The sequence below is a fragment of the Macrobrachium rosenbergii genome, chromosome 27 (assembly GCF_040412425.1).
Source record: "Macrobrachium rosenbergii isolate ZJJX-2024 chromosome 27, ASM4041242v1, whole genome shotgun sequence".
In the NCBI taxonomy this organism is placed as follows: domain Eukaryota; kingdom Metazoa; phylum Arthropoda; class Malacostraca; order Decapoda; family Palaemonidae; genus Macrobrachium; species Macrobrachium rosenbergii.
Genome location: NC_089767.1, coordinates 11,681,570 through 11,697,343, shown reverse-complemented (window position 1 = coordinate 11,697,343; position 15,774 = coordinate 11,681,570). Strand labels below are relative to the sequence as shown.

The window sequence follows — 15,774 nt, the reverse complement described above, 5'->3', positions numbered from 1 at the left end:
ATAGTAATATCCACACAAACAGGTATCATAGGAGCACCTACATCCATTTCTTTCTTGTTATTTTTACTTTGTCATTTGTATATTATATATATATATATATATATATATATATATATATATATATATATATATATATATATATATACATACATACATACATACATACATACATACATACATACATACATACACATACATACACACTCACTGTATATACATATGATCACGTGGTTCGTTTATCACACATCACCCCAGGTAAAAAGAATGAGAGACTGGATGTGGGTGCTGATCCGTTTCACCCTTATTTCCAAGCTATTGACTAAGGCTTGGAAATAAAGCTGAAACTGGTCATGGCCTACACCCAGTCTCTCATTTTTTCACCAGTGGTGATATATATATATATATATATATATATATATATATATATATATATATATATATATATATATATATATTTATAGATAGATAGATAGCTATTTACCTTACTCGTTTTCCAGTGCAGAGGGGATGACACCAGAGGGGTATTGCCATCCAGTTTTTTAGGAAGTCCTAAGGGATGAGGTTGTGAGCCCATGCCCTTCTTGTTGCCTTTTTCATCAGCCATTCAGCACTCCATTCATGATCCATATTTGTATCTGACATCTATGCACCCACACCTATTGTCCTTTTTCTGACTTCTCACATCACTCCATCCTAAAAGATATTAAGAATTCATGATGACATAACACACTTCGTATCAGCCCAATATTTACACCAAACTAGTCACTCTCGATTCTGTAAACCTCAATATATTCTTCACTTCCATCATAAAACATTTCTCTCTCTCAGTAATTTACTATTCATAACTTTCTCTAGGCCTATGCATGACACATACAGCTTTTTCCTTCATAACAAACATTGATTAAGCCTCTTTCCTTTCTGCAAATATGTTCCTTCCCTGTCAAACCTTCTTCATCTTTCTTACCGTCTCAGTCACATTCTTAGCGTATTCTTACCCTCTATGCTAATTATAGTTAGGCCTATGCCCTTTAAATTCTTACAGTCTCCTCTGTTACCTTTGCCCTTATACAGAAGAACAAATATTCCTCTTTCCCTTCCTTGTGATCCTTTCCTTCATGATCCAAACTTGCCTTTTTCCAGCGTCTTAATTGCCCTCCTTACACTTATAGTGGTGAGTTTCACAAGCATTCTCCAATTCGCCTTAATCTTCCGCACTGTTGGATCAGTCAGCTGTGCCTCTCCTCTGTCTTCCGAATTCAACAAACCCTGAAAATACTCGCTCCATAAACGAAGCACTGCTTTTCCTTTAGACATCATCTCCCCTTTTGCATATTTTATTTTGAGATACAGCTTTTGCATTTCTTCAGATCTGCACAACATCCGTGCAAAAGCAGGGTGTGAGGCAGTAAATCCCATGTCCTACCTGCTTAGCGACTCACACCATGCAGACAGCGAGAGAGATATTTCATTCTTGGAATTCTGCAACAGTGAGACCCTGTTTGTCATTGGCCTCATTTGAAAGGGTCCATGTGCCATTTAGGAACCAAACGGTTCCATTGTCAGGTCATCAGACTAGACTTTCACAAATCAAATCAGATCTGCCTTTTAGGAGCATTTCATCCCACTAAAGGGACCTCATCCCTTAACTCGGTGCTCTTCTGTCTTGGGTACATTTTGTGTCCCAAAACAAAAAGGTCAGAATGCTTACTACTCAGGAGATTGACTCATTCAATTTTCGTTAGAGTCAGTAACGCTGAGTTAGGTAAAAAAAAAAAAAAAAAAAAAAAAAAAAAAAAAATGAGGATTTTATGGGTAAGATTGAGTGCGAGAGGATAAGAAGTTGTGACAGTGTCTGTATATGATCTGTTGTTGAAAAAGAGAGAATGTCTTTGAGATAGTCTGAATCTAGCTGGGTTTGGAAAACATGAGTCAGTTCATAAGCAGGAGAGAAAGATATAGTACTATTCACTGGTATTGAGATGGAGCTTCTTAAGAAAATAAATTCATGAAAAGGCGTGATTGTGGTAAGAACATGGCTTCACAAGTAGGACATTCATAATTTTACCTGGGAAATAGAAAATGGTAGGGAAAACAATATGTTAATACGTGCTAGTACAAAGTAGACGAAAGAGCAAGTTAATAGTTGGGATTTTATGAAGTGAAGTGGATGGAAGTATACCTCATCTTTGTCTGGTTTAAATTAATAGGTGTTCAAGTTGGAAAGCAAGGTATGGAATGCGGCTATAAATGTAATTGAGACGAGCAGGTTTGACAAGTTCGAATAACTCATGTGGAGGCAGTTGATGAAAATGGACGAAAGTTTAAGACAGAAGTGGAAGGGCAAATATGAGAAATAGAGCGTTTGTGGGTATAGTATTGTAAGAAGAGGACAAGATGTCAACAGGTCTTGGGATGAGGAAATAAGAGTTTTCCTGAAGAGAGAGAGAGAGAGAGAAGATTAAATTATTGACAGCTATGGAGTAGAATAGGTTAAGTGCTGTGCAAAAGGATGAGTACAGAAGTTGAAAAGAAAGAGAGAAAAAAAGCAATTGATGAGACGAAGGGTTCAAATATTTCGGAGTAAATTAAAATACATCACTGTGGTGTGTTGACATATAAACAGGAAACTTACATTTGCTGTAAGGTTGCAAAATTAAAACTGGAAGTAGCTGATTGTAGCTCGCCTGGCTTATTATAAGATCAGATATCAAACTTTGCTCATTGGAGCCTTAAGTCTTGACTTAGCATTTGGAGAAAAGATGTTTTGACGGGAAGAGTCCCGGTAGTACCTATAATATGTCGATGAAGAGTGCCCTACTTAATGCTAGTATTAGTTAAAGACACATACTTTCTTTTTATAAAGTATGTCAACAATCTGGCGATTTCCCCCTGGCTTTTAGAATTCTTTTGCAGCTTATTCCCACGATAAGAACTATATTTTTTAATGTAGCTTTATCATGAAGAATCCATGTATATTAATTGCATTAAGTGTTTGCCTTAGCCGCAGAGGTGCTGAAGAAGTTGTACAATCATTCCTTCTGCTTAATTTTATAACTCTAATATTGCAAGACTTTTGAAAGAATATGCTGGTGTTTTTAAGTGTCCAGTTATAAATTACCCAGAAACATTATTTCAGATGGGAAGTAGTACTGTAATAAAGGGATATACAGTACATTAGATTTACGTCTGAAAAAAAGGGCAGAAACTTTTAGCTTGAAAACTTGCGCTGAAAGCGATCCGATGTAAAGTTTTCACTTTACATGACGCTGACTTTTTATGACGTTTCAACTTTGTTGCACGTTTATCTGCAGGGGTGTGTAGCTTCTAATGTTGTAACTGTGCAAGGTCTAGGCTAGAATCCTAGCTCTTGCACCGTTACAACATTAGAAGCTACAAAACCCTGCGGAGAAACATGCGGCAAAGTTGACGCGTCATAAAAATTTCAAGTAACTCGTTATAGGTAGTTGGCTAAGGAATGAGAAATTTTGTGTAAAATTAACGCGCCTCAAACCGGGATGTGACGATTTTGTAGTAAATTATTGTGTTTTTGACCCATGGTTTATAAATCTCTGTAAAATTTTCCAGATGGGATAAAATACACATACACAAATCTTAGAAACACGCCACAATATGAGGCTTATGTGTATTCATAAATATTTATCGTTTTCTATGAACTGTTTTGGCTAGAGAAAATTGTAATACAGGAAATAGGAGGGAGTAACTACAATATAAAACGTTGTCTTGTATGTCAAATTTTACGTCTGTGGCAATTATAAATACATCCAACCGTCTCTCTCTCTCTCTCTCTCTCTCTCTCTCTCTCTCTCTCTCTCTCTCTCTCTCTCTCTCTCTCTCTCTCTCTGAAATGTAGTTTTCTTCAAGAATCGTTTGCGTTCAATATTTGTGTGTTGTTACTTCGAGTTGTAACTTAGTCTTTGAATAAATCTTAAGGTTAATATCAAATAAAATTGAAAATAATTGATTCTCACAAATTTCGCCATAAAATTTTTCTTTCAAGTAAGACTTAATGTTTTTTTTTTTTTTATTTAGTAGCACCTTTCTGCATCAAATGAGCTTATTCAATTTGTTAGAAGTAACTGGCTCTTCAGTGACTAAATACGTTCTCATGCTATGCTGAATATAAAACAGTTCGTTTTTAACCACCCAGGAACCGTTTCTCCCCAGTGACCACAAAGTTCTAGCTCGAATCCCACACCATACCTTAATGGAAAAACTAAAACAGGTTCGCAAACAAAAACACCCTGGTGATCGCTGGTAATAGCCTTTATAAACTGCTCTTTTGCCCACTGATCTCTTGATCACTCAAAAAAAAAAAAGCATGAGTACAGAAAGATCTCAGATCCATTTACACATGGTTATACCCTTATACCCTGCCATACCAGTGTAACTATTCTATCTCGTGATTTTTTTAGCCATGCTGGTGGCCATTCTTCCCTCTGTTAACCAGCACGTCACTGCATAAGTGTCTTTCAGTGTCCCTTGTTCATCGCACTTGCCACATGTACTGACGACTCCATAACTCTTCAAACATCCAAAATCTGTTGCAGTACACAATCTACCAAGATGTTATTGCAGGAGGTACCCTTCCCGTAGAGGTGTTCATTTCACTTTTGGAAGTTTCACCCAAACATCCTCCCCAGTACTAATGGATGAAGGACCCCTCCTTTTCCACACCATTCATAGGTGCCAGACTTGGATGTCTCCTCTCATTTAAAAATGCTGTTTTCTGTGGCACAGATCCCTCATCTTGCCTTGATTTAGGGAACATATTGTACCAGAATAATGCCCCGTTAGGAAGGTACTTCCCCTTTGTCCTCTTTGATTAGACACAGGATGGAAGGAGTAGATGAGGATTATGTAAAATTTAAGAGTTGGTTCATAAGGACAGAATGTTGTGTTTGTGTGTATAGGAGGTTAGGAATAAGGGTTATAAAGCATAAGTGAAAATGTTTTGAGATGAGAATAGATTATTTGATGTGTGGTTGCATGACAGAAGAGCTGGAGAGATGGATTAAAGAGGAAAAGATCTCAGATTTTGTAATAAAGGCAAGAAAGGAGAAGATGAGCAAAAACTTTAAGGAGAATCACGGAAATTATTCTAAAGGGAAGAAATGCAAAGAGAAAGGCTAATGAACAAATGGAACTCAGAATAGACGATGCAAATGAAGAGATGTTTTTTGAAGTGAATGCAGCCCTGGACCGAGGGAGTGATTATTTTGAAGGTTTCTTGAAAGTGGAGGATAGACGAAGGACGGATTTGAATGATACAAGAGTGGAAAGGTTGAAAAGTTTGTGAAAGTGAATGCTGAGGATGTTAGGATGGCAACTGACAGGTTAGAGAATGAAAAGGCACCAGGAGTTGATGAGATTTACAAGTGAGAAGCTGCAGGACATTGGTGATAGTATGGCTAAGTGGCTAACCAGGGTATGTAAGGTATATCTGGATGAAAGAGAGGTTCTGGTAGAATGGGTGAGAGGAATGATAGATCGTATGTACCTTTGTAAAGGAACAACTAGATAAAGCATATGATAGAATTGACAGAGAGACTTTGTGGAGAGTGTTGATGATATGTTATAGAAAACAAGTGGCTGAGAGTGAGCAAAAGTTTTTTCGGTGTAAAACTAGGTCTGAGACAAGAGTATGTTATGTTTCCATAACTGTTAGAGAAAGGATAAAGGATAGTAAATGTAAATGCAAAATTATGGGATATGAAAATGAGTAATGAATGAATGCGGAATGGTTCATGCAGGTGATAAAGGGCTGATTTGGGATAATGAAAAGAAACTGCAGAGACTCGTAAAATAGTCTAAAAATCTGGAAAAAGGAGAAAGTTGAGAGTAAATATGAGAGAAGGAATAAGGTTATGTAAATCAGAAAGATGGAGCTATGACTGCTCATACGGATGGTGGAAGAATGGAGGAAGCCGATTCACACAAGCATAACAGATGGCAGTAGGATAAGAGAATAAAAGGCGAAGGAAGAAAGGCATCATGGTGTGTGCAGAATATTGGCATATAACTTGAATTGTCTATGAAATCTGAAATAGGAATGTAAGAAGGGAGTGTTGAGCCAACTCTCCTTTATGGAAGTGAAGCATGAATATTGAATGTGAAAAAAAAAAAGAAGATTTGATGTGGACTTGTAGAAGAAGTGTTAAAAAGGATAGATCAAAATGTTTTGAGATAGTTAGGTCATGAGGAAAGAATGTGTGATGATAGGCTGGTGGAACGAGTGCATCGTTCAAAAGTGTTTAGGAGAAAGAAGAGAGGAAGACCTATAAGGGTTGGATAGATGGTGTGATAGGGGTATTGAAAAGGAAGGGCCCTAACATCCAGGAAACCCCAGAATGCATGAAAGAAATTAATGCAAATGGCACATTGTGTGTAGAGGTTTTCATGAACTGCTGATAAGCCTTCTGTATAGGTTCATGGAGCAACTAATGCTGTGGAAGTGTTACTATACAAGAGCTTCATCCACAGTTCAAAAGTTAAAGTGCGGACTTGGTAGTGATCATTGTGATGGTTGGTCTCTGAGGCCACCCCATGTTTGGGGAACGATTTAATGTAGGACACACATGCATATATATATATATATATATATATATATATATATATATATATATATATATATATATATATATATATATATGTATAGAGAGAGAGAGAGAGAGAGAGAGAGAGAGAGATGTGTGTATGTGCATGTGTGTTACACCTTGTGTACTGGCAAAACTGCATAGGAGGAAAAAGTTAAAATTATTAACATCACTAATTGTTCATCATGCTTGTTGCAATTTTAAGACGTGAAAATCTGTTAGTTTGTAACAGATTATATGCCTGAGGTTATTATTTTTCATGTGCATGTTCATATCGTTCGAAGACTGTAGAAGGCTGTGAAACTACAGTATAACGGTAACAGACTAAATATCGATTTTAAACTAACTTTTTTCTGTAGCTAGTTAGAGTGGCTTAGACATAAATTAATGTTTATTCTAAATCCGTTATTTGCCATCTTTAAGGAAATTATACCATAGGCGATGAATATTCAGATTGTGTTTTTACATTATAAGGAAAATTTAAAAATAAAAGTACACGAGAAACACTACGTAAAGATTCTTCCTATACAGAGAAGTGGAATATGCCAAATAGAGTTATTTACGTAGGGAAAATAAAAATTCAAACACATTTCAATCTTTTTCAGGTGAAAATCTGGGATTTACAGTGCCATAAACATGATTGGCGATTCCCATTATTACAAAATATCGCAGATATTAAAGCAGACTCGTAGATCACTGACCAGGGTATTGCAAGTACTTTGATAAACCTGCGATTACGAGTCTTGTCGTTGGCGATAAAATATGATGAATGCAGAAAAACGTAACATAGTTGTATATGATTTGTGGGAAAACTCAATTTCGTTAACTATGACTGAAGCAGTTATGACAACTCGGCCTTCACGTTTCTTACGAATATTTTAATCTTAGGGACAGTCCTCCTGGTTTCTTTATTTATGTAACAATTAAGCTCTTTCACAGACGGAAACTCCTGAGTAAATTAACGCAAATATAGAAAACCACCCATCAAAAGTGTATTATTCTTATTATTATTAATCTAGTGGGTGTTTGTTTGGTTAGGTGAGTGGGATCGGTAGAGAAGTTGGGCGACCAGTTGTGATATACGTGGCGCTTTGAAAGCTCTGTCCCTGAGAACAATCCTACTGTGTTGCCAATTTTGAAGCTTCAATCTCCTAAATTATCGAATTTATTCAGTTTTAAAGCCTAGCCAGTAACAATAAAAGTCCAAACTGAGTGTGGCTCTAGATTTTTTTTTTTACATTGAAGGCTTGCAAAAGATGATGGATTCAGTAAAAAAAAAAAAAAAAAAAAAAAAACCGACTGGAGGTAACGTATCAGCAGAGCATATCATTACACTGACAGATTAGCTTGGGGCAGTTAAAGAATGTAAATTCTCATTCTACATACTAAGCCGTATTTGGAATAATGTCTGGTATGGGAGTTCATTACATTGAATAGTTAACAAAATTCAGCATTGCTAGTTTTGAAGTGTTGAATATATTATGGAATAGTAAATCAAAAAGAAAAGTTTCAAACTTACTTTGTCGTTAAAAGTGTGTGGATTGACACATATTTAGTTAATAATATCTAAAAAAAAAAAACTCATCTGATTACCTAAGAGAACCTCGGGGGAGTAATACGAGTATGCCATAAAATGAATATCAACTAAGTCTAACAGTATAGCGCTGTTGCCAAGAATCAAGAAAACCTGACCTTGAAACATGTTTGCGTTCCTTGATTTCTCTTCCGAGCAGTGACTGTCAGCTGAGTCTGAACTACCGGACAAGAGAAAGTGCTGGAAGTCGAGGTTTGTGCGATTATTAAAGTTAGATGCCCGGCATAAACTTAACAATGATCATACATTTACTTACATAATACTGAAAAATATCAATAAAAATAAGGAAAAACGAAGGCCATGACAAACAGATCATAATTATACTGTGTATTCTGGCTCTGTAAGTACAAAATTGATGGAAAAGTTTGTTTTACGAAATGGCAGTAAAAAAAAATCCAGTTACTATTGTGATGACTTAATTTGTTATCAGCTGCCGGTTTTGACCTTTTTTTTGAAGGAGCCCTGTCTGTCATTGTTGTAAAGTCCTTTGAGAGAAAGCATATATGCTTTAAATAAAAAGTTAATAATGTATCATAGTCACATGTATTTTATTAAGATATATCTGATTGATGTCACATAACAATCAGTTATGGAACACATCATTTTTATTTAAGATCAGAGATAACTCAGCTTTGTGTAGTTATATATATTACCGTTTAGCAGTAACTCATCAGCTCAGTACTTACATATCAAATTGCCCTTTGTAACCAGTTATCACCTTAACACTGTTAATTGTGTATGTCTGTGTTACGACTTCTTAAATAGTTGAAAGATTTGAGTTTGATGGAGCTGTAAATTTTTGGCGTCTAAAAGTCCTTTTTTCACACAACTTGAATAAAGCTGATCGATAGTTCTAGGTTGCTCCCTGCTCGCTCTACAAACAGTGTTACGGACCCATGACTCTTCTAGATTCTAAACTAGATTCCAGACTAATCTGCTGAGCATCGAGACTCAATGATGCTCATGGGCAGACTGGTTCTCGTTCACATATATTCATCTGTATTTTTCCTATGTAATTTGTTTCCCATTTTTATAGGCAGGTGATTTTCCACATTTTCTCACCACGAGCTGGAGTTTTTGTCACTTTTGTTGATTACTTTGTCAACGGAACTTCTATAATGTATGGATTTTTGTCTTTTTAGCTCCTGTTTTATCCATTTTAATTACCAAGATATCTTCATATACAAATATGTCCACAGGACGTGAGTACCGTGCCGTGCATCTTTCATTGTTTATGGAAATGTGCTTAACCCCTAAATCAAGAAATGTGAGATCAAAATCAAACAGAAAGGTAAGGTCATTTGATTTTGTCAAGATTAAAGTATTGATGTCATGATGCATTTGCCTATTCAGTGCACAAGAAAATAAGATAAGCAGAAAATCAAGAAATGCAAGGTCCTAGACGGACGGGAGATCAAGGCAATCAGACTTTGACATGATGTATCTGTGTTTAGCCCCTGTATTTATATCAAATATTCTTCGTGGTACTCAAGAAAATAAGCTGTATGCAAAATCAATGAATAAAGGGTCAAGATCATGTCATGGAGATAAAGGTTATCAAATTTTGTCATAGTAAACGTGTTCATGCCAAAACGAATCTGGTATTAAGCTATATGAAAACATCCTTCTTGGTGTTGAAGAAAATATCTAAAGGGCAAAATCAAGAAATAGGAACTTGAGGCCTTACAAAAGGTCAAGGTCATCAAAATTTCCGTAGTTGAATATACACACCAAAAGTTACCTGTATGTGAAAGTAGATGAAAGTATCTTTAGTAGTTTCTTCGACAGTGAGCTAAACGCTTAACAGAACATTTAAGTGTTGCTTCAAGCTATGCTCCATGAGAGAGGCATCTCAAAGAGAAGTTGTAAGCATTCTGAGTCAGGTCTTATCAAGACTTCTTCAACAGTGCAGCTGAAGATGTTGAAAGACTTGACTGACAATGCATACTTTTCCGTGCCTAGTACGAAGTTACGTATAGTGTACTTTCTCACAGCCTCCGTGAGGCTACTCTCTAGGTTTTTGTCGTGCTTCTCCTGGTCTGATCAACATATTGTTACACCATTAATTCATTCATAAGTCTGTTACAGCTTTTCTTCATATATTATTTGGTCAGATATTCTCTGAAAACTTGCCTTGCCATTCAAGACTCCAAATGGGATTCGGCAGCATTGTTATTGACATTCACAGTCTTCAAGCACAATTATTTGGCATTACACACTGCATATTGACTGTACTGAGAAGTCTGTTTTGGGCAACTTTTGTTACAACACCATCGTTAATTAGGTAATGTATAGGCATCCAGTGATGTAAAATGTTTTATGGTTTGAGAAGAGTAAATCACCAATCTTCTTTTATGCCTTATATACATGGTGAGTTGCTAGGCTAAATAAAGACTGCTTTCAACATTTATTTTGATTCAGCGGATAAAATACCCATCAGCATTTGTGTAACACTAGATTTAGCTGAGATTGGCATGCAGTCTACATCTGCAGGTTGGCTGTCAGATGGAGGCAGCACCTTCATAGTGAGCAAGCCACAAACGGAGTGAGAAGTATAAGGAAGGTTAAATCTTCCTTTTGTTGTTGGAACTCATGAAATTTTCCAAGTTTTTTGTGTAGATGACAGGCTTGATGGGCATCTTGTTTAATTTGATATTAACTGCAGCTCTTGTCAAATACCTTATAGAGGTTGCAGTCACTAAAGCAAGATTGGAAGCAGACATACCTTCAGATGAATTAGTATGTACCTGTGAGCAAAAGCAGGCCCCCTTTTTTTCTTCATGTAATTGTCTTATTACAAATACAACATCAACTAACTGTACCTCTCCCTCTGTGAAAACGCACTGCTATTCAACATTCTTTGCAATTGCTCGTAATCTTTTCTCATGTATTCTTTCTAAAATCTTCAACATATTTTCTGTTAGTTTGATTCCTCTATACGTACCACACCCCATAATAGCTTCGCTTGTGTTTAAACACAATTACAATCAGACCTTCTTCCCAGCTATTTGGCATTACTTCCTCCTCCTAGATACCCCTTAACAATTCCATTATCCATTTTGAGTTCCTCTATACCAAGTACCTTCAACATTTCAATTTGCATATCTGATGGACCTCGTCTTTTGCCATTCTGAAATTTTCTCCCTTATATATTATCTCCCATCACCATCGAGTATTTATATACAACTTTATTTATCACGACACATATTTAAAAAGTCATGACATCAAAGAACTTCATTTAAGAGAATCGTGAACTGAAATTGGCTAAGAAATTAACCATTTGAGTAAGGTCCAATACACTACGTGGCCCGACAGAAAGCATGAATCGACACTCGCTTGTTGTACGTGTACCATGTCCTATTTTGTCTACTTTATAAAGCACATTCCATTTCTGGCCTCATAGATATAGTGTGTATATGGAAAGTTATATAGTATTACTCACGAAAAACATCAGTTTTCTTTTTCCCATCAAATGCAAAACAGAAAAGAAAAAAAATGTTCAGCTGAGATGCATTACAAGTTCTGACAGTCTTTCGGGTTCTCCTGCTAACCGTGAGAGGTAGATTATTAGTTGTTTTGTTGACGTCTGCACCGTGCACTTAGGAAATCACTTGACAAGTGAGACAAGTGCCGATGAAGTAGGGAACCAGACAATGAGTAGTAACACTGTATACTGAAGTGCAATAAATTTCTCTTGGACATGGGTGGCGGACGCTTAATCCGGTTTATGATTCTAGTGTTGGTGGTGGTTTTAGTGTGGAAGGTTTGGGACTATTCAGCGCTCCCAGTAGTGGAAACGCCGAACTTCAAAACCAGCGTCAGAGATTCCCAGACGGAGACGACTCCCGCCAAGGCAAACCAAATTCAGAATGACGGAATTCTGAATATTCTTCCAGCCCCCGACAAACCTGAAGACATTGTGAGTACAGAACCCTGTTGGAGGCCTGTCTTGACACCGAACTTTAGTTGGTAGTCAAAGTTTGTAATAGCCTATCCTACTCGGTCATTGAATGGCAACTATAATTCTTCTTGACCATGAATTCGGTTAAGTTAACTTGAAATCAACATATAATAGTAGCATTAACCTTTTAATGATAACAGGTCTTGCCTCGTAATAAGGCCTAGGCCACAGAATATGCTTATAGTTTCAGGCGACACCTGGATAGCCTGGTTTTGCCTTTAGGCTTACAGTGGTCTAACGTAATTATCTCTTTCGAGTTGCATCCGTGTTAAATTTCTGGGAATATCTAGTAGATTTTCATCCATTTAAAGTCAACTACAAGTTAAGGAACAGTAGTGTTGTTTTATTTGTGTAATTGTGGGAATCCTTACTAGAGTCAGTTCATGATCCTTTCTTTTGGGGATCCATTTCCATTAAACATAGCCAAGTCTGTGCCCAGTATGTTTTATTTTGTGTGTATTTATATTATTTTTACCATGGTTTCAAAGTTGCACACACTGCATTGTTTTTCTAACTTTTCTACAGTTATTAATTATTTTGTTCCTATACAAAACACATTATTGTAGTTATAAATTAAAGATATCAGAGCTTATATTTAGCTAGCTTAAAACTTGGTTAGCATTATTTTGGTTTTAAAACCACCTGTTCTTAGGCCAAGATGAAGATCATAAAATTTTGAGCCAAAGTATAGTAAATCCCCTGTACTGTATAAGCAGGGGATGCGTACCGTACCACACACCCCTGCGAATAGCTAGAACCTGCAAATACTTAGAACCCTTCTAAAAACACTTCGAACTGCCTATTTTTATAGTTCAAACACACAAAAAAAAAGTAAAAATGCTTATACAGGTATTATCCTACTGACAATGGGGTTAGGTTCCAAAAAACCCATCGTTTGTTGGAAAAAACCTATCTTGAATATAGCCTAGTCTACACTAGGGTATTCAGTACTGTGTATACTTATATGGTAGCCTAGCCTACACTATAAAGTATACTCTATATGTGTACAGTATAGTACTGTAATTATTAATATCAGCTAATTCTGGAGGTTCATACAGAGTGACTTATGATAATTCAGTACAAAGAGAAATTGAATAACAAACAAGAATTTGCATAGCCTACACTATGGTATATCGTATACATATATGGTAGCGTAGCCTACGTTATACTGTACTCTATGTTCACTTATTGTATTGTACAAACATCCACATGATAAATTTGCATCTTTTCCATGGTTGTTTTAAATGTTATGTCTTAATTCACTGTATCCATTAATATTGTATATATTCTTATTTTGCTTTTGTATTATAATTTGCGATCAATGTTTTGGTTTGGAATCATTTACACGGTGTTTATTCCGCCATGTTTAACTCAGGGTCAGAGCGCTTTTCTTGTTTCTAGTTAGTGAAATGAATCTCCCAGTCTGGTGGAACTTAGGAATCTTTTTTTATCAAATAGCAGTGAAGCAGGTGGTAATTATAACATGGCAAAACTGTTGGAAGAAAGTATATGTATTAATAATGTTATCTCCTTTATCAAAGAAGCTGGTCTTCTCAAATATATTTGACAGCTGTGCTGTGTGTATATATTATATATATATATATATATATATATATATATATATATATATATATATATATATATATAATTTTTTCTTAAGTTATAATGTTTATCAGATCAGATTTATTAATAGTTCTTTTTAGCAGAATTTTATATATTTATTTATTTTAGTTAGTTTTCTTTTTTTTTTTTTTTTTTATAAAATTTATATGTAGTTCTGTTTAGCAGAATTTTAATTTTAATTTTTATAACATACTATAAAAGTGAAAAGATCACATTTAGTATTCGGTGTCGGTGACCCTGGTAGTTGTGACGCCAGATAACCCACAATTAATCAATCAATCTAGATACTTTATTTATGTGGGGCAAGGATATTTTTTGTTATACTGTACGAAGTGTTTATAAGTCGAAATATAATTTAAGTAGTGAAATTAATTTAGCTATTTTCTTCGTTAAGACATGACGCTGGCCGTTTGGGGGCGTTTGTTTTGTGTAAAAAAATCAAGATTCCATTTGCTATTTTCACTTAATTTGCTATTTTCACTTAATTTCATCGTAATGCGAGTTTTACATATTTATCATTTGTCGGCATAAAAATAGCAGGAATGTGTTCTTTCATGGATAGTAGTTTTGATTAAAATGCTTTCTCTCCCATTTTAATTATGCTCGAGTTTCATCCATGTTGTCGATGCATGATAATTTATAGTCATTAGCAGCTTGATCATTGTTTTCTCAGCTTCAGCTGCAACTTGCAGCTCAAATTTAGCAGTATATTTCCTTGCTGATCTTTTATCCATACCGACTAAGAGTATAATGTAAAACTATATCAGTCCTATTCTAATTAATGTCATTTGTACTGTAACCTACAGTAATTGTGTATTACCGTATGATGGTTGAAATACAAGCAAAAGGGCTGTTGTTATCCGATTCGGTGATAAACAAAACAACAGTTTCTCGGTCGATTGTTCATGGCTGTATGCATTTATGCAGGAGTATAACGTTACTAACAATAGTTTTATCATTCTCTGTTACTTTTTTTAACTAGATGATGGGATAAAGAGTTGGAGGAAAAGAAACTGGTCTTTTGTAATTTGGTCTCTCTCGCTGCCTGTGCCAAATTTAAAAATATTTTATAAATATTGTCATATCGGTGTTAATTGCTTACCCCATTGCAAAATCAAATTATCGTAAGGTGAAATATCATAACTCGAGCACTACCTGAGTATTTTAAAAGTTTTATCACAAAAAGAGCATTTAGTCATGAAAATGAGATGAAAATACAGTAATTAGTGAATATTTCTCAGTGAAAAATACCGTGAATGGGCGGATTTTCAGCGATTAATGCGTATATATGTTCCATAGAGAAATCCACGAATCATGAGACCATGAATACAGGGGGTTTAATGTAGTGTGACCACAGTTTTTTCTTTTTATTTTTTTGTTTACAAACTGCAGTTATCAAAAGCTGGTTCCATGTTAGTTTGTTTGTTTATCATTTTCCTTAAAACCTGCTTACTCTGTTTTACATTGCCTTGCTGCATTACCACACTGGGTTGCCACAAGTCCATTCGCTTTATGTTTTTGTTGTAAAAATTCAATCTGTTTTATGCAGCTGGTAGTGGTGGTTGAGTGAAAGCAATGGTATTGTAATTTAGGTGAAAGTTGACTTAACTGCTAGTCAGGATCTTTAGAATGGGAAATATGAACCATGTTGGGCAAAATTTCCTCACTTCAAATGTAGCAAGAATCATGTAAGTGGCACTACATCTTTGACAGGTAAATTTAGGTAGGTTACAGATGTTTGTAAGACACCTAAGAGGTCATTTGCAGTTGAGTATGGGGCTCCTAGGTTCAAGGAAGCTTTGTGGTCAGCATATGGGAGCTTAGGTTATCTTAAAATGAGTTGGTTTCAGCAGCCATATGTGGGAATGATTACCAGTTTATAACACTTCCTCAAATTTTTCAACTTGGATTCCCCTGCACTTGGCTTATCATAGTACAGTACTGTGCAGAATTTTCTTATACTGTATACTGTATAATTTTCT

General features: G+C 35.7%; 1 protein-coding gene across 1 annotated transcript in view; it reads left to right on the top strand.

The window, feature by feature from the left end:
- The first annotated feature begins 11,756 nt into the window (after window positions 1-11,756).
- LOC136853402 (gamma-interferon-inducible lysosomal thiol reductase-like) overlaps window positions 11,757-15,774 on the top strand; it is a 198,341-nt gene continuing 194,323 nt past the window's right edge. The window contains exon 1 of the mRNA XM_067128895.1: window positions 11,757-12,127. Within this exon, the coding sequence (XP_066984996.1) occupies window positions 11,909-12,127 (219 nt within the window). The 5' untranslated portion in view covers window positions 11,757-11,908. The remainder of the gene's footprint in view (window positions 12,128-15,774) is intronic.